General features: G+C 46.0%; 2 protein-coding genes across 3 annotated transcripts; both read right to left on the bottom strand.

The window, feature by feature from the left end:
- Positions 1-17,335: 17,335 nt before the first annotated feature.
- LOC122017120 (PLASMODESMATA CALLOSE-BINDING PROTEIN 3-like) lies at positions 17,336-20,190 on the bottom strand. Its single transcript, XM_042574630.1, has 4 exons — positions 20,008-20,190; positions 19,677-19,916; positions 19,560-19,593; positions 17,336-17,910 (listed from the first exon to the last, which is right to left on the bottom strand). The coding sequence occupies exons 1-4, from the start codon at positions 20,057-20,059 to the stop codon at positions 17,667-17,669; spliced, it is 570 nt and encodes a 189-aa protein (XP_042430564.1). The 5' UTR covers positions 20,060-20,190; the 3' UTR covers positions 17,336-17,666.
- A 314-nt stretch (positions 20,191-20,504) lies between these two features.
- LOC122017143 (BTB/POZ domain-containing protein NPY4-like) lies at positions 20,505-24,379 on the bottom strand. Of its 2 annotated transcripts, XM_042574676.1 has the most exons (5): positions 23,966-24,379; positions 23,669-23,890; positions 22,557-22,626; positions 21,247-22,362; positions 20,505-21,168 (listed from the first exon to the last, which is right to left on the bottom strand). In XM_042574676.1, exons 2-5 carry the CDS (start codon positions 23,728-23,730, stop codon positions 20,725-20,727), a joined length of 1,692 nt encoding a protein of 563 aa, XP_042430610.1. In that variant the 5' UTR covers positions 23,731-23,890; positions 23,966-24,379; the 3' UTR covers positions 20,505-20,724. The 2 variants fall into 2 exon arrangements, with proteins under 2 accessions (XP_042430610.1, XP_042430609.1); XM_042574675.1 differs by having other exon boundaries at positions 23,669-24,379.
- Positions 24,380-24,935: the final 556 nt, after the last annotated feature.

Here is a 24,935-nt window from a genome sequence, read left to right as displayed (position 1 = left end):
AAAATAAGATAAAATTATGTACAATAGATTTTTTCCTAAAAGTTTATATGACTAATTTTTTTTTATATTAGGGAATATTAATATATTGATAGAATAAAAAAAAATTTAACGTCCAAAAATTCATTATGCTAATCGTACAGCTACTGCTGCAACAACAACGCAATCACCAAATTAAATATATTATCACTTTTAATTATATAGATAATTGATAATAATAGAAAAAGAAATATAAGAAATTTTTAAAAAAAAATCTTTTATCCTATTATTAAACAATATCTCTCATTTGAAAATTATTAAAATGCATCGCTCATAAATATCTGTTTACGTTAAAAAAGTATTTTATGAATACTTGTTTTTTACACTCCACCTATCTTAGGGTGCATTTGGTACGCGTGTTTTCTATTTTCATTTTCTGAAAAATACGCATTTTCTAAAAAATGGTGTTTGATTTGCATTTTTCGTGTTTGTTTTCTAAAAAAAATAGCTAGCGTTTTCTAGAAAAACAGAGAATGACAAAAAATCATTTTTTATTTTTTAGAAAACGCGCGTTTTCCAAAAATGAAAATGAAAAATACGCGTACCAAACGCATACCTTCCTGAAACACGGGACAAAATCGTCATCTTAACAGCTCATCATGACAGCCCTATAACTCCTGAAAGGAGATAAATCATAAAAAAAAATTTATTCTAATACAGAAACTCTTTGTACAAGAGATCAGATATCCAACAAATCCATTAAAAATTAACCTCAAAATATATTAAAACAACCATCCAAGTACAAACTGAGAAGTTTGGATCCTCTGCACCAAATTTCCCTGGACCATCCCTGGACCACAAAATCCATATAAAAAGTTATCACGTGCAAGGCGCGTGCACGCAAGAAATGTAACTCACGTGAAACGTGTGCCCAAACGCAAGAGGAGGCAGGGAACCCTAACCTCTCGCGATCCGCGACAGCCTCCATCGTCCCCGCGTCCGCAATAGCGTGAGGTTTCCCAGCCCAAACGCAGAGGAGGTTGGAGCCCTAACCTCACGCTGGCAACGAAAAACCCTCTCGCCCACAAATTTCCCGGCGACGGAAAACCCTCACACGACCACAAATTTCCCAGCCCTAACCCCTCGCATCCGCGACGGCCTCCAGCGTCCCTGACGACCTCTAGCGTCCCTGACAGCCTCCAGCGGCCGCGACTCACGCAGAAACTGACCTCCGACGACCTATTACAGCGTCTGCTCGGAATTCCAGCCGTTGGTGTGAAGTTTAAGCTTTCCTTTAATTGCTTCCTATTTAAAAGTTTAAGTTCCAGATTTGATGTTGAATTTTGTTGATTAAACTCCTATATGATACAACAAGAAAAAATTGCACTACTAAACTCTTTATATATTTCCTCTGAACTATTAAGAAAAAATTGCACTAATACACTAGAATATGCCTCGGAGTTTCCAATGCTGCATGCTTTGCAACTCGCAGGTGTTGCTCAGAATTCCAACTGTTGGTGTGAACAAGTTTGAGTCCCAAATTAAGGCTCACTTCCAAATATTTTTTAAATACAAGTTTGAGCTCACTTGAGAACAATTGTACTTAACTACTGCAACAACAAATTAAGGCTCACTTTATGAATTGATTTTGCATTTACCAGGGAATTCTGGTTCTTAGTTAATTACTGTTCTTGATAGTATCTGGAGCATTTGATAATTAAAGAGAAGTTGGACATGCAGTAATTTGACATAAAATTATTGTTTTTAGATGCTTGTTTTGTGACTGTTTTTTTTGCCCTAAATAGAATTTTTTTACAGGATCAAAGTAATTATCATGGAGGGTGAATCTACAAGTTGTCGTCGTTTGAATTTTGAAGGAAATGAAGATAGTCGGGAAGATGACTTTGATGTTATTGATGAAGTAATAAGAATGATATTGGGAATGTCTTGAGCTTTAGTATATCAAATTTCTCTTTTTAGTCATCTTGCTTTGTTTGTTTGATTGTATAGGCTTGAACATTGAAACAGATTTGGATATACCATAAATGGGATTGGAATTTGAGACAGAAGAAGATGCATATCAATTTTATTTGACATATGCTAAAAAGGTTGAATTTGGTGTAAGGAGAGGTAGAATCCACAAGGATGAATCGGGTAAATTACTTGATAGGATTTTTTATTGTTGTGCCCAAGGTAAAAGAGGAAAAGACAAACTAGATCTTTATGCCAAAGCAAGTCGTGATGAAATAAGGTTTAGTTGTGAGGCTAAAATGAAGATTTGTAATCGGAAAAAAGCAAGTTTACTGTGGTGCAGTTTGTTAAAGAGCATAATCATTATCTCTCAAGTCCAAACAAAACACACCTCTATAGAAGTCATAGAAATGTATCTTCTTCTGCAGCGATACAGATTAAGATGACAAGTGATGTGGAAATCCCCCCAAAGGCATCTCATGATCTTATGGTGAGGCAAGTAGGTGGGAGGGAGAATTTAAGATTTATTCCTGAGGAATATAAAAACTACTTGCGATCCAAAAGAACAATAAATATGAGAGTTAAGGATACAGGGTATTGGAATATCTGCAGAAAATGCAGTTCGATGATCCTATTTTTTTTATGCTATCCAAGTTGATAAAGATGATTTGATTACTAATATTTTTTGGTCTGATGCTAAAATGAGAGCTGATTATGCTAATTTTGGAGATGTTGTTTACTTTGACACAACCTTCAAAAAGAATAATGAAGGTCGACCAATTGCATTGTTTATAGGTATTAATCATCATAAATAATCCATACTTTTTGGTATCACTTTATTATATGATGAAATCAGTTTGACTTTTGAGTGGTTATTTGATACATTAATGAGAGCTATGGGTGAGAAAAAGTCAACTACTATTCTTACAGATCAAGATGCAATAATGGCAAAGGCATTAGCTTCCAAATGGCCTTAAACACATCATCGTTTGTGCATTTGGCATATTTATCAAAATGTTGTCATACATTTGAGTGGAGTTTTTTCTAAGTTTAGAGACTTTTCTAAAGATTTTGCCTTATGTATATATAATTTTGATGAAGAGGAAGATTTTATTTCAGCATGGAACATGATGTTAGCCAAGTATGCACTTGAAGACAATGATTGGTTGAGGCGCATGTACAACATTAAGAAAAAATGGGCTTTAATATATGGACGACAAATATTTTATGCAGATATGACCACAACACAAAGAAGTGAGAGTATGAATAGTATTGTAAAAAAGTATGTCACTTATAAACATAAGTTTTTAGACTTCTTCAGGCACTTCCAAAGACTCCTTGATGATCGTCGATATGAGGAATTAAAAGCTGATTTCAAATCAAGTACAACTGCTTCCTATTTAATATTTCCAATTGAGATTTTAAAGCATGCTAGTGAAATTTATACTCATGAGGTATACAAGTGTTTTCAACAAGAGTGGTGCTTATCTCATGACTCTAATCTAGAAATTTGTGAGGATGTTGATACATTTACAAAATATAAAGTTACTCCTCACAAAAAGAGAAATCATTATATAGTTACACTTGATAAGAAGTGTGAAAAAATTGAGTGTAGCTATAGAAAACATGAATTTGCTGGAATTTTGTGTTCTTATATTTTGAAAATATTTATGTGGAAAAATATCATGAAGATCCCAAGTGATTATGTATTGAAAAGGTGGACAAGAAAAGCAAAATTTGAAAATTTTGGAGTTAATGATTCAATGGCCAACAATGCTAGTTTGGATCCAAAAGTACTTCAAAACATGCGTTACAAAGAGTTGTGTGAGTTGAATGTTCAATTGGTTACCAATGCAGTAGAAAGGGATGACACTTATATGTTTGTTAAAGATGTTATGTTGAGCTTGTGTAAGATGGTGGATGATAAGTTACAAGGTAATGAATCAAATGTCCAACATTCAATGTGAGTCAAGCATCTTGGGAATTTGATTATGGTGAAGGGAACTTTCTTGGAGTGAAAGGGATTAAAATGAAGAAAAAAACGGTGTCAGGTAAGAGGTTGAAAGGTGGGTTAGAGAAGATTTCAAGGAAAAGAAAAACAGCGAGGAAAACAAACCAAGATTCAACAATTGTAATGGTTTCTGATCCTGTCCGAGCGCTGAGTCGACAGATGCTGGGGGCGTGGCGCTCTCCGCTGTCTCCGACTGGTGAAGTGGATCTCCGGTGCACCTGCAAAGAAGCCAAGCCGGGAAGGGGTTCTCGGCAACGACCCTCCGACGCTTAAGTCAGACAACGAAGAAGAAAGGAGGCAGAGTAACTGTGGCTACAGTGATAAGAATTCTGCATACCTCCGTCGAAGTTTGGGGTCCTTATATAGGACCCCGGGGAGGCGCGGGCACGCTTCTTGATGCGTGCACGTTTCCCCAAACATACCTCCAAAATGAGTGTGTCAGAAAAGCATGTCTGACACCCTTCCACAATCGTCCGAGCATATCCCTAACGTAACAGTAGAAACTTCCACCGAAAGATACTCTATCCGGTCCGGCCGCCGACCATGCTGCTTGTCGGCGGCAGACATCTCGAGGATGATGTTTACCAGCTATCCCTTTCGTCCTTTTGCGTCTCTTGTCTGTTCCAGGGCCAGGCGGTCTTGCTGCTCGGCGCTCCTATCCCTCGGGTACGTGTATGTATTGGACCGAGCGAGAAGATCCTCGGTCCTGTGCTCGGCTGGGATCGCACCTCAGTGATCTGTGTTTCGACTGAGCGGCCTGTCTGCTCGGCCCATAAGCTCCTTTACCTTAAGCGTCGGAAGCTCGACCTGTGGTCGAGCCATATTCCGATCGGCCAGGAGGACATCCGGCCGACCGGTCAGATGTTCTGTCTGCTCGATAGGACCTTGGGGCCGCCCCTATTGACCTTTGACCTCCACGTGTCGTTGACCGCCGCCGACGTGGGTGCTCCGTCCTTACCACCGGATCACATGCCTTCCCCTCAAGTCTAGTCGAAGGAGGCGCTAAGTCCGACTGACTGGACTATGAGTCTGGCTGGGTGGCATCATCCGCTCTACCGCTTTCTAAAATGCCCTTTCGCTCGGCCAGTATGATGCCAAGTGGGGCCGTTCGGTCTATTACTAATGATGGACCGGTCGGCCGGCAGCCTGTCACCGCTGACGTCTTCAGGATTCCCTTGGAATACGTGCAAATCCCCGTCATTATGGTTGAGCACGTGAGCTCTGCACCGTAATGAGGCTCATTAAATACACTCTTATGACCTGACGCCACGTGGCACCTCTGTCGTCATCGTACAACGACGACGTCACGTCCGATGGGACCATTGGCGGTTTGAAATGAGCGGCCAAATACGGGTCTCGGTCCCTGTGACCTGCATCCGACGGTTCGAGACGATCGGGCCCAACCTTATAAAGCCTTCGCCATCCCCTTCCGCCGCACCTTCACGTTCGTGCTTGCAGAGCTCTCGTTTGCGCTCAGTGCTCCGGCAAACCAGTTTTCTCGGCCTTCCGGCGATCTTTTGTCTTCTTCTTTCACCCACCCTACTTTCTGTAAGATCCTTTGCCTTTTGCTCCCTGGTTCCGCCTTTTCTTTGCACTCCTCGCCATAGTCGTGTTTTTCGGTTACTGTTCCGTTCATCTTTCTCCTCAAGCCCCTTGCCTTTTCTTTCGACCTTTGCCTTCTGTACTATTCCGGCGATGGCTAGCTCTTCCCAGCCCGCAGATCTCACTCCTGACCCATGGTATACTACCATGGAGTCACAGTTCGATCTGCGTGACACAGAGAGCTTAATTAACGCCTTCGATCTCCCTTCTGATTTTGAACTTATTTTACCCTTGCCTTTCGCTCGACCGCACAAATCGTCGCGCGACACTATTTGTTTTTTCCGCGATCAGTTTACAGCCGGTCTGCGATTTCCTCTTCATCCCTTTATCGTCGAAGTTTATAATTTCTTCGGTATTCCGCTCGGCCAGCTGGTGCCAAATTCCTTCCGCCTTTTGTGTGGAGTTGTTGTGTTGTTCAAAATCCACAGCATTCCCCTCCGTCCGTAGGTTTTTTACTACTTCTATTACCCCAAGCAATCCGAGCTGGGCACTTATCTGTTCCAATCTCGGATCGGCTTGGTCTTCTTCGATAAAATGGCTACCTCCAACAAACATTAGAAGGAATACTTTTTCTTCCTCCGTTTTCCCGGACGGTTCCCCTTCTTGACCAAGTGGCAGGTCGGACCGCCCACCTCCCCCGAACTGAAGAGGTATAAGACCCGACCAGACTACCTTCAAGCGGCGAATATGCTAGCCGGTCTGAAGTTCGACATCAACAAGCTCCTCCCTGAAGGAGTGATGTACATGTTCGGCTTGAGTCCGAGCCAAACCAAGCTCCCGAGCAGCTTTGGTAAGAAATTTACTTGTGTCTTTGCCTTGAGTTCTAACTGATTTCCTTCTCTTTTCTTTACAGCGAATATCGTAATGGAATCTGTACTGTTTGGGATTCTGAAGAAAAAGGCGGAGGCGATCGAGGCGGCAGCGGCCAAGGAAATGGAGCAGATGGGTATTGCTCCGGTCGGCTCTCACGAGGGTGAGAGTGAGACCAATGTGGGGGAGTCGGTCGCTCAGACTTCTCCCGTGGAGGTGATGGGTGGCGCAACCTCTAGTAGGGAACCGACCGTTCAGGAGGAAGGCTCCGATCCGGAGGATGAGCTCCCACTCAACAGGAAGAGACGGTGCGTTGAGATGCCACTTCGTTCGGCTACCTCCGCGGTGCAAGCGTCCGAGCGGACGGGCCCTCTGTCCCCTCGCGGCAAGGCTCCTTCCGTCGAGTCCCTGTCCTCCGATCGGACCCCGTCACAGCTAGAGCCCTCTCAAGAACCCATCGTCGCGCAGCCAGTTAGCTCCTTGCCTCCGGTGTCTCAGAGGCCTCGCCGCTCGGTCATACTTTCCAAGCCGTCCGCCCCCGCATCTGATCCCTCCGCGTCCGCTCAGATGACGCGGGGTGGGAGCCGCACCATTAAGGTCACTCTGCATCTTCCTACCGAGGATTACCTCGTGGAGTCGGATCAGCCCACAGATCGCCATCCGGGGGTCGCTCGCCGAGGTATGGGCGAATGCCCGAGCCCGTGTCTCCACAATGCCTCCCGGCCTGCTAGCAACAGTCACATGAGGCATGCCACCGGCGTAAGTCTTCTGTCCACTCAAACTTCTTTGCATCGCCTCCCCGTCCGGCACTAAAAAGCTCCTTTTTCTTTAGTGTTGGGTGGAAGACGTGCGGTTGCCGCTCGTCTGGCGATGTTGAAGGAAGAGCTGAAGCGTCTCAAAATTTTTGGCGGACCATCCTCTTCTCAGGGCCCTTCATATGCCGAGTTGCAAAAGAGCTGACCAAGACCAAGAAGCAGCTAGAGGCCGAGCGGAAGAAAACCGCCGACCAGGCCTACATGCTAGACCAGCTCGAAAAGTAGGTCAAAACCTATGATCGCAGATAGAACTCGCCACCACTCGGAAGAATACCATTATTGTCGATTTGGAAGCGAAGAATGTGAAGGCCCGAGCCCTGGAACAGCGGGTAAAGGAGTTGGCGGATCTACTGGACCGCGAAAAGAAGGGTCGTTCGGTCGAGGTGGCGGCTCTCAAGGACGAGCTGAAGACCTTGCAGGAGGCCCTCGAGGCCTCTCGCTCTGCTCTTAAGGAATATCAAGAGGCTGAGCCAAGACGGTTCGGCGTACTGAGACAGAAGTACATCCGCTCGGCTGAGTTTGTTCAGAAGATGTGCGATCGGCTCGTCCTTGCATTCGAGTTGGCCATCACTGCCACTGCGGACCACCTGAAGGCCTAAGGTCACTTGCAGGAGTCCTTTGTCATCCCCGCCCGGAAGCATGCAGCGCTTCTTACCACCATACCAAAGAGCGTTTTTGATTATCTCGAATGAAGTGCCTTTTGCATTTTTGTATTTCTGCCGCTCGGGCGGCCAACTTTTGTTTTAAATGCTACTTTTGAATGCAACTTTTGTTCTGTTAGCTTGTTTTCCCCTGGTTGTCATTAATAACCTTATGGCCCGAGCTGAGTCTATGCCAAAATGCTTCTATTCATTGGTCCCTTCTGGGATTTAGGATAACCGCTCGCCTGCCCTTAAGTGCCGGGCTTTAATGCGGCCGCACTACGTCCTTCCGAGCGGAGTGTTTAAGGTCGCCGCTTCGACCTTAGAGTTTAATGTCGCCGCTCGACGGTCTTCCGGTCGGGGGGTTTATAGTCGCTGGTTCGACTCTAGAGTTTAACGTCACCGCTCGACGGTCTTCGGGCCGGGGGGTTTATAGTCGCCGGTTCAACTCTAGAGTTTAACGTCGCCGCTCGACAGTCTTCGGGCCAGGGGATTTATAATCGCCGGTTCGACTCTAGAGTTTAACGTCGCTGCTCGACGGTCTTCCGATCGGGGGGTTTATAGTCGCGGTTTTGACTCTAAAGTTTAACGTCGCCGCTCGACGGTCTTCGAGCCGGGGGGTTTATAGTCGCCGGTTCGACTCTAGAGTTTAACGTCGCCGCTCGACGGTCCTCGGGCCGGGGGATTTATAGTCGCCGGTTCGACTCTAGAGTTTAACGTCGCCGCTCGACGGTCTTCGGACCGGGAGGGTTTATAGTTGCTGGTTCGACTCTAGAGTTTAACGTCGCTGCTAGACGGTCTTCCGACCGGGGGATTTATAGTCGCCGGTTCGACTCTAGAGTTTAACGTCGCCGCTCGACGGTCTTCCGGTCGGGGGGTTTATAGTCGCCGGTTCGACTCTAGAGTTTAACGTCGCCGCTCGACGGTCTTCCGGCCGGGGGGTTTATAGTCGCCGGTTCGACTCTAGAGTTTAACGTCGCCGCTCGACGGTCTTCCGGCCGAGGGGTTTATAGTGCCCGGTTCGACTCTAGAGTTTAACGTCGCTGCTCGACGGTCTTCTGACCGGGGGGTTTATAGTCGCTAGTTTGACTCTAGAGTTTAACGTCACCGCTCGACGATCTTCCGGCCGGGGGATTTATAGTCGCCGGTTCGACTCTAGAGTTTAACGTCGCCGCTCGGCGGTCTTCGGGTCGAAGGGTTTATAGTCGCCGGTTCGACTCCGCTCGACAGTCTTCGGGCCCGGGGGGTTTATAGTCGCCGGTTCGACTTTAGAGTTTAACGTCGCCGCTCGACGGTCTTCCAGCCGCTGGGTTTATAGTCGTCGATTCGACTCTAGAGTTTAACGTCGCCGCTCGATGGTCTTCCGGCCGGGGGGTTTATAGTCGCCGGTTCGACTCTAGAGTTTAACGTCGCCGCTCAACGGTCTTCGTGGAGTTTTGCCGTTCGGCACCAAATGCTCATATCCTTTGTCTTTTTTAATTTTTACTCCTACAGCCCAAGGATACAGAGGAACGGAGCATACATGAAATAAATTACACTGACACACCTTTTACCCCGCTCGGTACGGCTGGAGGTGGTTTGCGCTCCATGGTCGTTCTAGCCGCTGTCCGTCCTCATCTTCCAGGTAATATGCACCCGATCGGAGCTTCTCGACGACTCTGAAGGGCCCCGCCCAGGGAGCTTCCATCTTGCTCACATCGCCGACCGGCTTCACCTTCTTCCATACTAGATCGCCGACCTGGAATGCTCTGGGAATTACACGCCTGTTGTAATTCTGCTTCATTCTTTGCATGTACGCCATCAGCCGGACGACTGCTTTAGCTCGCGCCTCGTCCACTAGGTCCAACTCCAACTGTCTCCGCTCGGCATTGTCCCCATCGTAGTTCTGGATCCGATCGGACTCGACTCCGACCTCGACTGGGACGACCGCCTCGCCCCCGTATACCAAGTGGAACGGTGTTACTCCCGTTCCCTCCTTTGGGGTTGTGCGAATGACCCATAGCACGCCTGGCAGCTTGTCCACCCAGCTTCCTCCCATGTGATCGAGTCGAACCCGAAGCATTCGCAGGATCTCCCGGTTGGCTACTTCGGCTTGACCATTGCTCTGAGGATACGGCATGGAAGTGAAGTGTTGTTCGATGTCGTACCCCTTGCACCATTCTCCGAGCTGCTGACCAACGAACTGCCGCCTGTTATCCGAAATGAGCCGACAAGGAATGCCAAACCGACAGATTATATGTTGTCAGATGAACTTCTTGACCATCTGCTCGGTTATCTTGGTCAGTGGTTCGGCTTCGACCCACTTGGAGAAATAGTCGACCGCCACCTGTAAAAACCTCCACTGCCCAATCGCCATAGGGAAAGGTCCTACTATATCCATACCCCACTGGTCGAACGGGCAGGACATAGTAGACGCCTTCATCCTCTCCGTTGGCCTATGGGAGAAGCTGTGGTACTTCTGACAGGAAAGGCAGGTAGCGACGGTCCGAGCGGCGTCTTCCTGTAGGGTTGGCCAGAAGTATCCGGCCAGCAGGATCTTCCTAGCCAACGATCGCCCGCCCGGATGACCTCCGCAAGATCCTTGATGTACTTCATGGAGAATATATTCTGCGTCTTCCGAGCTGACACACTTCAGCAGCGGGCGGGAGAACGCCTTTTTGTAAAGTTGGTCCCCAATGAGTGTGAACCGGTCGACTCTTCTCCTCAATAGCTGGGCTTCCTCCCGATCGGACGGCGTGGCCTCCGAATGCAAAAATTCTATTATGGTTGTTCTCCAATCGCTCGGGAATGTGAGGTCTTCCATCAGGTCGATGTGCGCCACCAAGGACACCTGCTCCATTGGCTATTGGATGACGATCGGTGTTATTGAGCTAGCGAGCTTGGCTAGTTCGTCCGCCGGCTGTTTCTCGGCTTGGGGGATCTTCTGTATGACAACCTCAATGAAGTTAGTCTTGAGCTTTTCAAAGGCCTCCGCGTAGAGCCGGAGCCTTGCGTTGTTTATCTCGAAGGACCCCGAGAGTTGCTGAGCGGCCAATTGGGAGTCAGAGTATAGTATCACCTGGCGGGCTCCCACATGCCGCGCGGCCTGTAGGCCGACTATGAGGGCCTCATATTCCGCCTCATTATTTGTTGCCCGGTAATCCAAACGGATAGATAGATGCATCCGCTCTTCTTGAGGAGAAAGCAGCAAGATACCGATTCCGCTACCCAGCCTAGTGGATGACCCGTCCACAAATACTTTCCATAAAGCTTCGGGCTCGGGATTGTGTACTTCAGTTACAAAATCTGCCAAGGACTGCGCCTTAATCGCCGAACGGGCTTGATACTGGATGTCGAATTCACTAAGCCCCGTCGTCCATTTGATGAGTCACCCGGACGCCTATGGATTCAGGAGCACTCTTCCCAGTGGACTATTCGTCATAACGATGATCATATGCGCCAAGAAATAAGGGCGAAGTCTCCGAGCGACGAGGACTAAAGTGAAAGCAAGCTTCTCGAGACCAGTGTAGCGAGACTCAACATCTTTTAAAATGTGACTCAGGAAATACACGGGCTGCTCTTCTTCGCTTCCCCTCACCAATGCCGAGCCGACAGCATGCTCGGTGGAGGACAGGTACATACGAAGCGGTTCGCCTGCGTTCGGCTTAGCCAACACAGGTAAAGAATTCAGGTAGATCTTCAGCTCCTCGAACGCTTGATCGCACTCCCCGTCCCATTGGAACTTTGTAGCTCTTCGCAGGATCTTGAAGAAAGGGAGGCTCCAGTCGACCGTTCTAGAGATGAATCGCGATACAGCCGTTATTCGACCGATAAGACGTTGAACTTCCCTCAGATTTCTAGGGGGCGGCATATCTTGCAGTGCTTTAACCTTGCTAGGGTTTGCCTTAATACCCCGCTCGGTGACAATGTATCTCAGGAAACTCTCGCCTTTTGCTCCGAACAAATACTTTTGTGGGTTCAGCTTGACTCCATACTTCCTTAGTGTCTGGAAGGTTTCCTCTATATCCTTGTAAAGATCTACTGCTCGGAGTGATTTGATTAGTATATCGTCTACGTAGACCTCCAAGTTGCGCCCAATCTACCCCCGGAACACCTTGTTCATCAGCCGCTGGTATGTTGCGCCAGTATTCTTTAATCGAACGGCATCACGTTGTAACAGTAAGTGTCATCCACCGTGACGAAGCTGACCTTCTCTTGGTCTTCTCGGGCGAGCAACACCTGGTGGTAGCCCTGATAAGCATCCAACATGCATATCAGCTCGCACCCGGCGATAGAGTCTACTAGTTGGTCGATCCGGGGTAAAGGGTAGAAATCCTTCGGGCATGCCTTGTTCAGGTCCCGGAAGTCGATGCAGACCCTCCATTTGTTGCCCGGTTTGGAGACTAGTACCACATTTGCAAGCCAGCTCGGGAACTGTACCTCTCGTATGTGGCCGACCTCCAGGAGCTTCTCTACTTCTGCTCGGATGATGACATTCTGTTCAGCACTGAAATCCCTCTTCCTTTGCTTCACCAGCCGGGTGTCCGGTCGGACATGAAGCTCGTGCTGCGCTGTGCTCGATGAGACTCCCGGCAGCTCATGGGTCGACCAAGCAAAGAGGTCGTAGTTTTGTTGAAGACATTTGATCAGCTCCTCCTTCTGGCTTGCTTCCAGGTCGGACGCTATAAAAGTCGTGGCCCTCGGTCGGGCAGGGTGGATCTGTATCTCCTCTTTTTCTTCATAAACTAGAGAGGGTGGCTTTTCGGTTATAGCGTTTACCTCGACTCGTGGCACTTTCCGAGCACATCTAGCTTCGGCCAGGACCATTTCTATATAGCACCGCCGGACTGCCAGCTGGTCTCCTCGGACCTCCCCTACTTGGTCTTCCACTGAGAACTTGATTTTCTGGCAGAAGGTGGAGACGACCGCTCGGAACTCGTTGAGAGTCGGTCGCCCCAAGATCACATTGTACACGGAGGGAGCATTGACTACGATGAAGTTAGTTGTCTGCGTTCTTCTGAGTGACTCCTCTCCCAGCGAGATAGCCAGCCGGACCTGTCCGACCGGTAAAACTTCGTGGCTGGTGAACCCGTAGAGGGGGGTTGTCATCGGCAGCAACTCAGCTCGGTCGATTTGCAATTGGTCGAAGGCCTTCTGGAAGATTATGTTGACCGAGCTGCCTGTATCAATAAAGATGCGGTGAATAGTGTAGTTAGCTATTACCGCTCGGATGATGAGGCGTCATCATGCGGGACTTCGACTCCCTCGAGGTCCCTAGGCCCAAAGCTGATCTCAGGCCCGTTCACCCGCTCCTGACTGCAGCCAACCGCATGGATCGTGAGCTGCCTTGCATGCGCCTTCCTTGCCCTGTTGGAGTCACCTCCGGTTGGTCCACCCGCGATGATGTTGATTTCTCCTCGGGACGCGTTGCTTCTATTCTCTTCCTCCCGAGTGGATGGCCTGGGACGCTCGTGCGATGCCTGAGTTTGAGTCCTGGGCTACTGATGACGTTGTCGCTCGAGGGATTCTCTTTCTATACGCCGACCAGGGCTCTGGTGTCGATGTCGCCGGTCCTGCGAAGGTGATCGGCGACGATAGTTCCCCGGCGTAGGATGAGCGATTGGGGGGAGGCTCCGACAATCGCGCGTGTTGTGGGTTGCTGACTGATGGAGCGAACAAAACATGGGAGTCCATACCTTCCCTTTTGGCTTAGGCCGATCGGTCACTACTTGTTGAACGGCGTGCGACCTTGCTTGCTGATGAGGTCGGGTTGCTTCCGCCCGAGGTCCTCTAGGTGGATGGTAGCTAGTGGGAGGCTTCCGCTCGACTGAGGTCGGTGGCTCAGATGGTGCTTCCTTCCTTCTGGCCGTCTGGGCTTCCTCTATATTGATATATTCATTGGCCTTGTGCAGCATATGGTCGTAGTCGCGAGGCGGCTTTCTGATGAGCGAGCGGAAGAAATCACCGTCCACAAGTCCCTATGTGAATGCGTTCATCATAGTTTCTGAAGTGACCGTTGGGATGTCCATGATCATCTGGTTGAAGCGCTGGATGTAGGCTCGGAGTGGCTCCTTCGAACCTTGCTTGATGGCGAACAGATTGACGCTGGTCTTCTGGTAGCGCCTGCTGCTCGCGAAATGATGGAGGAAGGCCGTTCAGAAATATCTAAAGCTCTTAATTGATCCGTCCGGCAACCTCCGGAACCAGCATTGAGCCGAACCGAACAATGTAGTGAGGAAAACCCTGCATTTGACTCCGTCGGTGTATTGGTGAAGAGTGGCAGCGTTATCGAACTTACCGAGATGGTCGTCCGGATCAGTTACACCACTATACTCCCCGATCGATATTGGAGCATAATGTTTCGGGAGAGGGTCTTGCAAGATCACCTCCGAGAACTGACGATTAACCCACTCGAGGGATGACTCCGCGCGCGGTGCCTTCCCCTTTCTGGCGTCCCGTACGGGTGCTTCATCGGACGATCCTTGGTTGGCTAGGGCCAATTCCGACGGCGTCTGGAACAATGCTTGATGGAATGGAATAGGGTCGGCCGGCGCGTCCCCTAGCGTGCCGGTCTGCCCCTTGTTCTGAGCCCAGGTAGAATATTGTTCCGGTCGGTCCTCTATTGCCGCTAGGCCTTTAGAAACCGAGGCGGCCTGCTGCGCTATCCTCTCGGCTTGGGCCTTCTGCTATTGCTCCACCATCTTTGCGGCTCGTGCCTGAATGAGTGCCTTTAGTTCCTCGGGAGAGAGCGTTACCATGAGTTGGCGTCCAGCTTCTTCCATCTTCTCGGCTCGGATTCAGGTGCGTTCCCACAGACGGCGCTAATTTGATCCTGTCTGAGCGCTGAGTCGACAGATGCTGGGGGTGTGGCGCTTTCCGCTGTCTCCGACTGGTGATGTGGATCTCCGGCGAACCTGCAAAGAAGACGAGCCGGGAAGGGGTTCCCGGCGACGACCCTCCGACGCTTAAGTCAGACAACGAAGAAGAAAGGAGGCAGAGTAACTGTGGCTACAGTGATGAGAATTCTGCATACCTCCGTTGAAGTTTGGGGGTCCTTATATAGGACCCCGGAGAGGCGCGGGCACACTTCTCGATGCGTGCACGTTTCCCCAAACATACCTCCAAATGAGTGTGTCAGAAAAGCATGTCTGACACCCTTCCACAATCGTCCGAGCATATCCCTGACATAACAGTGGAAACTTCCACTGTACGATACTCTGTCCGGTCCGGCCGCCGACCATGCTGCTTGTCGGCGACAGGTGTCTCGAGGATGATGTTTAACAGCTGTCCCTTTCGTCCTTTTGCATCTCTTGTCTGTTCCAGGGCCAGGCGGTCTTGCCGCTCGGCGCTCCTATCCCTCGGGTACGTGTATGTATTGGACCGAGCGGGAAGATCCTCGGTCCTGTGCTCGGCTGGGATCGCACCTCGGTGATCTGTGCTTCGACCGAGCGGCCTGTCCGCTCGGCCCATAAGCTCCTTTACCTTAAGCGTCGGAAGCTCGACCTGTGGTCGAGCCATATTCCGATCGGCCTGGAGGACATCCGGCCGACCGGTCAGATGTTCTGTCTGCTCGATAGGACCTTGGGCCCGCCCCTATTGACCTTTGACCTCTACGTGTCGTTGACCGTCGCCGACGTGGGTGCTCCGTCCTTACCACCGGATTAGTTTCTATTCCATAACTTCACAAATTTTATTTATTTGGTATTATTTATTGTTAAATTCGAATAACTTAAATCATTCTATTTTTTTTATAACACAGGGTATAGATCAAACTATTTTCAGCGTGGCTAGCGTACAATGTAACCGAATCAATTATCAAGTTGGTATTTATTTTATTTATGTTAATCTAAGATAATTTATGTTATAACTATCAAAGATTGTATTTTATTTTTTTGTTTTAGTCTATAAATTTTGTGCCAACAATTGGTAGCTCTATTGGTAGTTTCAATATAACTGAGACTCAATTTCCACCATTATTGACATCACAACTTTCTCAGGTATATATACATCTTAGTTATCACAACTTTTTTTAATTTTGATTGAAATTTATAATAGATATCACTTTCTGTTACTACTTATTGATTGTTAGATTTTAGCTATATAACTTTGTAATTAGCAACAAAATGAAGAAGCATGGTCTCTTTTGAATAAAAGGTTATAATTTGTTTTGATCAGAAGTTGATGAGGTTTTATTGGTGATGTTGGTAAGCTTGTTTTGATAGCTTTGATATTTAATTAATCCAACATCTGTTTAGTGCAATTTCATTATTACCATGGAGTTTTGATTCTCAATTTCTGCTAGGTGGTAATTGATTGATGAGTGTATGTTTAAACTTGCAAAAAAGATGATGATTATTAATGCTATTGTTTATTTTTGGAATGGGGGAGGACTGCTATTATTCTAATTGATTTGGCAAAATTGTGGAGTTGCAATTTATTCAACGTGATTTTTCTCTTTGTGATGTTGTAAGGAGCTGCAATTCTATTAGTGGTCATCTCTATAATAAGCTTGTCTGGTGCTTGGATGTATATTCTATTGATTTGAGATGGTATCACAATTCTAAAATGTGTTTGGATGGTTTTGGTTTCAAGAAGTTGATGTAAGTCTTTTTGGTACCTCATTTTTATTGGTATTCCCATTGGTACAATCGTTTCGGCTTCCTTTATTGGTGATTTGGTGATGTCATAATCACTTGTAATTCTTGCTGAGGTGTGCAAGAATTGGAATGGAGTAAGTTTGTCTGGATATTATGGTATGGACTTATTTTTGTGAGTTTGGAGGTCGTCGGGGACGTTGGAGGCCGTCGGGAATGCTGGAGGCCGTCGCGGACACGAGGGTTTAGGCTGGAAAATTTGTGGGCGTGAGGGTTTTCCGCCGCTGGAAAATTTGTGGGCAAGAGGGTTTTCCATCGCCGACGTGAGGTTAGGGCTCTAGCCTCCTCTGCATTTGGGCTGAGAAACCTCACGCTGGGAAACCTCACGCTGTCGCGGACGCAGGGACGATGGATGCTGTCACGGATCGCGAGAGGTTAGGGCTCGCTGCCTCCTCTTGCGTTTGGGCACACGTTTCGCATGAGTTGTGTTTCTTGCATGCACGCGTCTTGCACGTGATAACTTTTTATATTGATTTTATGGCCCAAGGATGATCCAAGGAAGTTTGGTCTAGAGAATCCAAACTGCAAACTGAGTCAACCAGTGGGGACTCCGTCTATTCTACCTTAGATGGGTCAATCAGGCTAAGCAACCCAATTGAGCTGTTCAATTAATCCGACCGAGTTGAGCTAGTTAAGCAAGTTAATGGTAAGCAACATTGCTCAATCTAACTGGACTGTGCAGTACAATCAACCCACTCGACCTATTTTGCTCACCCAAATCAACCAGCCGCACCAATTGATCAAATCAAGCTAACTGAACTAACCGACTCGATCCAACCAGATCAACAGCACAACCAAACTAGACCGACCGACTCACCCGGTCTAGACTGGAGCACTATGTATACATCCATCCATTAATCCAAAAAAGTCCACAAGTTCAATGAAATATAGAACCTGGTTTAATGAAGAACAAGGGAAAACACTGTCTGGTCCAGTGATCAATCTACTACTTTGACAGAATAAGGATACCAGCAAGCAAACTAAAGATAAAGGTCCATGAGCAAAAGAGACATCCTTCCTACCAATCCATACCAACCAAACACGGAATCTTCACATCCTCTTCAGCCTTGCCATTACACAATGAATGCTAGTGGGTGATGTTCTTCCATTTATAATCACCATCCAAAGTTGTCATTACATGCATCTGGTACAACCTCAACCACTCTAAGTCTGTGATTGTTTTTAGCCTCAAAATCGCTTTCCCAAACTAGCATAGCTTCAGCATCAAAGCCAAGGTTGGAAGAAGAAGAATTTGAGTTGAGAGAGACCATCTCCCTGCCTTTCGAAGCGAACTCCCGTGGCTAGTGTCGATTCCGTTGCTTGTTCCCGTTGGGCCTATTCCTCCGAGAACTCCATTTGTAGTGTTGGTTGTCGTCGGGGTGAAGGTGCTTGGTGTTAGTGAACTTGGCGGAGAGATTGTAGTTGTCGGTGTGCTTGAGGTTCCTGCCGCACTGGTCCAAGGCAAAGAATTAGAGAAGAATATGGTTAAGCTCCACTCGAATTCCCTATAATAAAATCAGTCTGTGGCTAGATTATGATTGAAGTACAATAACATTGTATCGAGAACACAATCTACAGATGAGTAATAAGTTCAGAAAACTCAACAATTTGCGATGTGAGCAATTTTCATAACAGGATCACCTACTTCAACTCTTAGGAATCACCATTTTCTCCAAAGTCAATTTTAAGAAATTGCTATGATAGTTTTATATTGGTCGATAATTTAAATCGTCTTATGTGAAAACATCATCCATTATATACTTAATCTCATTTACCTCCAAGCTTCTCCAGAGTTAATTTTGCCAGTGTCCAATAACTACTAGTTCCTTTCATGTTTCACCATCCTCCATGTAAATGAAAGGGTAAAGCTAGATTGTCGGATATAACTCATTTTCTTTCATTTATCAAAGAACCAGACACACACCAAAAAAAGAAAAACAATTAATCATCTGCAATTGTATGCAAAAAATTTAGCATAATCTTAGTGTTCTATGAGCTGAAAGAGTTAAATCAACAGAGGTCATAGAAATTGTTGATTATTTCCCTTCCCCCGGGCTTTGACGATGAAGTTTGGGTAGTGTGCATCGCATTTGCATTTCCTATCTCTTATTTCCAGAGATTTCATTGCAAATAAAGCTCCAGTAACCATAAAGCCAGCCTCTAAAATTGAGGCCTATTTGTTATCACAAGATGTTTTGCACATAGAACATTCATTCCCTAGCTTCACCGTGATTTGTGTAAACATAAATTCTTTTCATAGATTTTATAAGTTGTGATATCTAGTTTCTAAGCTCTTTGTGCCTACTTGTAATGGCCCAAAGGTGGAGAACATGTGAATGATTAATCAAAGTAAGAAATACTTATCCTTACAGTTTGTCTCTTTCTGTAGACCACATAAAGCATTATGCTGATTAAGACACTTGTTTTGCCACCTGATTAAGACACTTGTTTAATCCTTACTTAATTTTATATGTAGGGATAGTGGAAGATAGATAAGAAAAGGTTTAGAACCTTAGATCTTAACTTGGACCAGTCAATTTGTGATTGCACTCTTCAAGTGCACTACATCGATCTTTCTGTACTCTCATTTCTAGTTCTAATGGAACTTTCATCCTTTTCTTTTTTGGTGTGACTGTCTTTTCCTTTCATTATTCAAGCAGGTGAACAACTCTCAAGTAAAATCTTGTGTTTAGCATGTATAAAGACTGAGACTCAATAGACTCAGCTAAAGAGTAAATTAGCGAGAAAAAAATAGGATTGGACAAATAAGATAGATAAGAACATCATACAAAATCTTGATCATAAAATAAGCTTACAACAGGCAGTCAGGCACTTGGCAGAATAGAGAGGAATGGTAGATTATATTCTCCTAATCTTTCAAAATACTAAAGGGGAACCAGGCAGAGGAGAATCAGAATATAAGAAAGGTGCTTTAAAAAGTTAGGTTGGATGCTTCTGTAAACTCGAAATTCTGTAAGCCTCTAAAGTTTTGACCTTGTTAAACATTTACCACAGTAGTTATGAACATCATAAATCAACATGACAATCTAAAGGTATAAAATTTTAACCTCTATAAGAGTTTCTCACAAGAAATGGTTACCTAGCAGTTGCAGGATAGACACAGCCACTTGCACCTGCAATACCAAAACCATAGATTAGCTTCCTGTTCTTCCATGGCTTTCAGTGATCTGATAAGCTAAGAGAAGGGACTGCTTACTTGGATCTGAGGAGGTGAGGGTGGCTGTTCCTGAGAAGTCACAGGCTGTCTGTGCCTGTCCATTCCTCTGGTAGTAGCTGTTGGTAGCATAAGAGCAATGGGCGAGCACTGTGTTAGGGTTGTAGCATGTCCCAACTTGCAAAATAGGGCTGCAGTCAGCCCCAGCTCCACAAGCATAGTCCAGTGTCTTTTGCAGTGCGGCTGAGCTCGCATCAGACCTGCAAACACACCAAGCAGCATCTGCCCAATTTTGACCAAAAAAAAAAAAAGAACACTTTGATCAGCAACTTTAGACACCATAAGCAAACAGGAAGAAACATAAGAATCACACCTGAAACACCAAGCATGGGCACAGTGAGCAAGAGAAGCAGGGCAGCGGCCATGGATGGAGAGGCAGAGAAAACTTGCGAGGTAAGAGAGAAGGAAAGGAAGGAAGAGAAAGGAGAGCAACTTTTTTGGGCTGCAATGTTCTGAAAAAGAGAACAAACTGAGGCTAAATTTCATTATTCTTGGCTGGTGAGATGGAATTTTCGGCTACCTCCTGTTTTTTTTTATACGTACTATTTTGGGATTCTCTAGATAGTGCTTTACACCGTAAAGAAAAAAAAACATGCAATTTACAGAGTCTGAGCACGGATGTGATTGCAGTTGACTGTGACGTTCCACATTTAAAAAAGTGGGCACAGCCTGACAAACATCAGAATTTGCTTCATCGAGACATTTTATTTTAGAAATGTTAGGTGAGGTTAGAAGGGAGAATCGTAGGGTGAACGACGGCAATAAACAAAGGATAAATCTTGTGAGTGAAAAGAAGGGGCAGGCAGTGACTAGTCTGGAGGAGTGTTGGTGAATGTGCCAAGGCTCGTTCATAAATATAATCAGAGAATTTATCAGTACACTGCGTTGATTTTATTTTATTTTTTTAAACAGAATTTTAGCCTCGAGAATTGGACAGCGCCTAGCTTGAGCTAGATCCGTCAAAACTTCAGAGAGGTGACAAAATTCTCTCGCAGTGTTTGCTTGGCTCATCAGCAATGGCGATGCTCAGCTAGGAGACCGAGTGCCTTGCCTTCCTCGGAGGCGTGAGCTTCTGCTTCTCCGGGTTGGCCAAGATCGGACTTCCTGAGGCATCCGAGGAGCCATTGTTCTCTCCTGATTGTCCTGTACTCGACAACAGCTTCTTGAGGATTTTCTTCGGTAGCACCATGCCTCTCGTCGTCTTGCCATTGTTGATACTTCGACCGTCATCGCCGCTTGAATCAACAGGTGCATCTTGAGTTACGGTCGCCATGGCTGACCTTGAGCATCCACCCTGGCAGCTGGCCATAGAAATCGACACGCGCATGTGCTCGACGTACATGATCTGCACCACCATCCGTAACGGCAGGCGCTCGTTCTGCAGAGCATGCGCGCAAGCGTCCACCGAGAGCTTCTTGCAGTTCAAGAGACCGCACAGCCGTTTCCTCTCTCTCTTGCCGAGCGCTGGATGCCCCTGCACACAACACGACATGAATGAAATCCGTCTAGATCCTAGTTGACACTCAAAACCATGATTTGGGAATCGACCTACCTCGAGATAAGCATCAATGGCATGATAAAGCTGATCGTGCAGAGGTCTTAGTTCATTTGGTACAAGCTCAGCAAGATCAACGAATTTGGAAAGAGGCAAATTGGGATCTTGTGCTACCTCAAGAAGATAGCCGTCCACTAGCTTTGCTACAACAGTTCTTGAATTCCCGGAAGCCAAAGCAGAGCAGTTGAATTCTTCTACTAAACTGAGAATCATGTCGATGTCATACATCGCACTCTCCGCGGACGCAGGGATTAGAAGATCACGAACTGAAGCATCTTCTAATTGGCGCCCTATTCGCTTTGTTAGTTCCTTCTTGCCAGTTTCGCCAATACTCAACAAATTTCCAACTTTCAGTAACCTCAGAAGGAATTTGCTTGAGACAGAACCCTTCTCTAAGGGCAGCAGTGAAATCACAGTCTCCACAAATGAAGTGGTCATGCTATCACCTCCCTTTCTCATTGGTTCTCTGCCTAAACTCGATAATCTATGACAGGTATAAGCTTCCAGTGCAGCTCCAATCACCTGAGAGGACATTCTGTCTCTAGCACTAATGGCCAATATTATCTTCTTAAAGAAGTGGACTTGGAGTTCGAACAGGTCCTCCACCCACCAGTCCTTTGGCACTTGGTTCTGTTTTCTAACTCCATTCCATTGTCGTGGATTAAGAACTTCAGATAGAAGCTGCTTTCTGTTGTAGGTGTATGACCATTCCACTTTAGAAGTATCAACACAAGCATTGGAGGCAATAGAATCTATGCAGTGAGTGATCAATTCCAAGTCCTCGGCCCAGGGTAGAAGAGACCTTGTTGTGTGAAGAACTATGATCGAATCTTTCCAACTACGAAATATGCTAGTCCGGAGGAAGACTTCAATTTTGTACGCAAGATTCCCTTTCTCAACTGTTTCATGCATCTCCAAGTACTCAGCTGCACATCGAGTGGCGGCTACATTGTGAGCATTGAGTGTTACAGTCATTCCATAGCAAAATTTTGCACAAGTTTCAAAAGCTGTAGCTCCACCAGGGATATCAGTAATGCAAATCTCATCGACCTTGTCATCATTGGAAGCCATTAGCAGCTTCTGCAGGAGATAACTCTTGGACAACAAGGGAAACTGCATGTATCGATCAGACCATTTTGAGTTAACAATTTGGTGAAGAGCTGAAGGAAAGGAATTCAGTCTTATCTAAGAACGGTTGCCCAGCATCACTGACTTGGATTGTGATATCAGCCAATTAATGGCAACAAGGATAACTAAAGTTAACAGTTCTTTACATCTATTACCATTATGATGGGTAGATACATTACCTTGTGCAAGTGGAATTTTACTTCGCCGACATGAACAATGATATCAGCAGCTAACTCAGAAGCTACAAACCTGCAAAGGTATGCAAGGCATGATGCTTAGCATTAGACATTGTAACAAAGGAAACCACAAATGAATTCTTAACTGCAGGCTACTACTTCAGAGTCAGCTCTTCCACAGAAACAATCTTAAGTAATGCTAGTTGTTAAAAAGAACACATGATCATGAAGGACTTCTCATCAAATAGTAAGTCCTAATTCACAAACCAAAGCTTAGGATCGTTCAAATAGACTGCCATACTGTTGCACAAATCTGTTAGATCGGAGACTCATTGGTATGCAAAGTAGCTAACATGACTTGTACATGAAAAGTGATAGCTGTTTTGGTAGCATTTTGGTCACAATCTGAGCCTGAAATGATGTTGGTCCCTGAAAATGCAGTGATTCATCTATTAAAGCCTAGATCCATTGCTGATCATAGATTTATTGATCAAATCAGGAAACCATGCTTGTTTACCTATTGAATTGTTAGCTTAGTTAGAAACAAGAAGCCCTTTGTTGTTCTAAGTTTAAATCGAGAGACTATTCTTCCTGCTCATGATTCCCTTGATCTCCGAAGCCTTTAGCTTATTTTTCTATCATTTTGGGTTCTTGTCCTACAGACACTTTTGGTTGAGATATTGAAAGTTCAACCAGTAGAGTTAAACAACAAGCTAACGAGGGTTAAAACCACAATCAGGTGGCACTTTTGCATCTCGGCAGAATGCGAAAAGAAATGAACTGTGAAAGTTCTATAACATACAACCAGCAGTGTCAACAGGGAAGCAGCTTCTTAGAAACATGGTAAGACAGAATTTAAGAACACTAAAGATAGGTAAATGATACAGTTATTACAGAAATTTTTTATCTCATAACAAAAGTCTAAGTAGAGCACTTGCATGCAATTTGATAGTAAGTCATGTCACAGTCATATTCACTGATAACGGGCCAATACTAGTTGCCAGGGGAAGTACATAATTAGTGTAATTGTATCAGAAGACAAACACAGTAGCAACAAGCAGAGTAAATCGTAAAAATTAGATTTTAATGGAAATATAAGGAGGAGTTCAATGTACCTTTGATCCTTCTCATCACCCTGAAAAGAATCAGGCTTTGATCCAAGCTTCATGAACTTCATAGCGAGACAAACAAAATCTGTGCACCTTCTCTTCACTTCTGTCTTCCGAGCACGCACTTCTTCACTTGTATTGACTATATTGAGAGAACACGAGCATTCGTATCAGCAATACCAACTCTTTGAAGCTAAACTGTCAGGCACACTTATAGAAGATGACTTCCTAAAGGAGGTTCAAGACGCAATCAGTTTCAGGACAGAGGATCAACAAAAATATTGGGTCATCTGCCTTCCCCACCACTTGTATGAGAAAATGACCAAGAGATGTAATCGGAAGGAGAGATCTTGTGTTTCCCAGCTTCGCAGCAAACTGACACCAGGCGACCTCCCTTAGTAGTTAATGGCGTCTGCCATATTTTCTAGTCGCAAGGTCGTTAAGATCTGGAGATTACTGCACATTCCTCAAATCGAAGTCCGCCTGTCAAAGGATCGAATCACCTGTGACGCCACAACAGCATCTCTGCGCGAGGAGAAGGAAATAAATAGAGGCACAGACAATGAGCATCTTTTCATTTCTTTATGCGATCACTGGGAGAGTTCGAGGATGCCACGAACAGCTCTAGGTAAAGGAATCCGGCCATGTTGCAGGAATCCACATGAAAAGCATATGCAACATTTGCATGAGAGCCAAGAGTGCAGCATGTGACCATGCATGAACTTAGTACTAAAGGTTGAAAATGGCGCTGAGGATTAAAGTTTATTATTCTTCTGGCGAAGTGAAAAAGAGAACAGATGAAAACAGAGAAAAATAGTTTGAATTGCTAATCTGTCATAGCCATTGCCGAAAGGAAGCCAAAAGCAAAAGGTAACACGCACCAGTGCCACAGATTGAACTACGAAGCAGGAAGGGAAGAAGGAGGAGGAGCAAAGAAAAGAAAACAAGCCCAAAATAAATAGCAGGATCAACACATGGACAGCGAGACACGTGGGAAGGAATCAAAGTGACAGTAACTGTGTCAGTGTTGCAGCAGAGGCGGGAGGGATCATGCCCCCTCCTATGCCATCACATTCTGCAACGGTGTCAGTCTTCGTTCAGTCATCACCCTCCGAAGAACACAAGAAGAGACAATGGCGGATTGAAATCTCACACTGTGCAGCTAGTGGCTCTGAAACTCGCAACTGCCCATGCACCATCACAGACATTGGGATCCAGACAAGCTTGACGTGGAAAGCAGGAAACGGGTCGATTGGATGGAGACAACCAAGGA

The sequence above is a fragment of the Zingiber officinale genome, chromosome 8B (genome assembly GCF_018446385.1).
Source record: "Zingiber officinale cultivar Zhangliang chromosome 8B, Zo_v1.1, whole genome shotgun sequence".
Lineage (NCBI taxonomy): Eukaryota > Viridiplantae > Streptophyta > Magnoliopsida > Zingiberales > Zingiberaceae > Zingiber > Zingiber officinale.
Note: the sequence above shows the minus strand (reverse complement) of the source record. Positions and strands in the feature narration are given on the sequence as shown.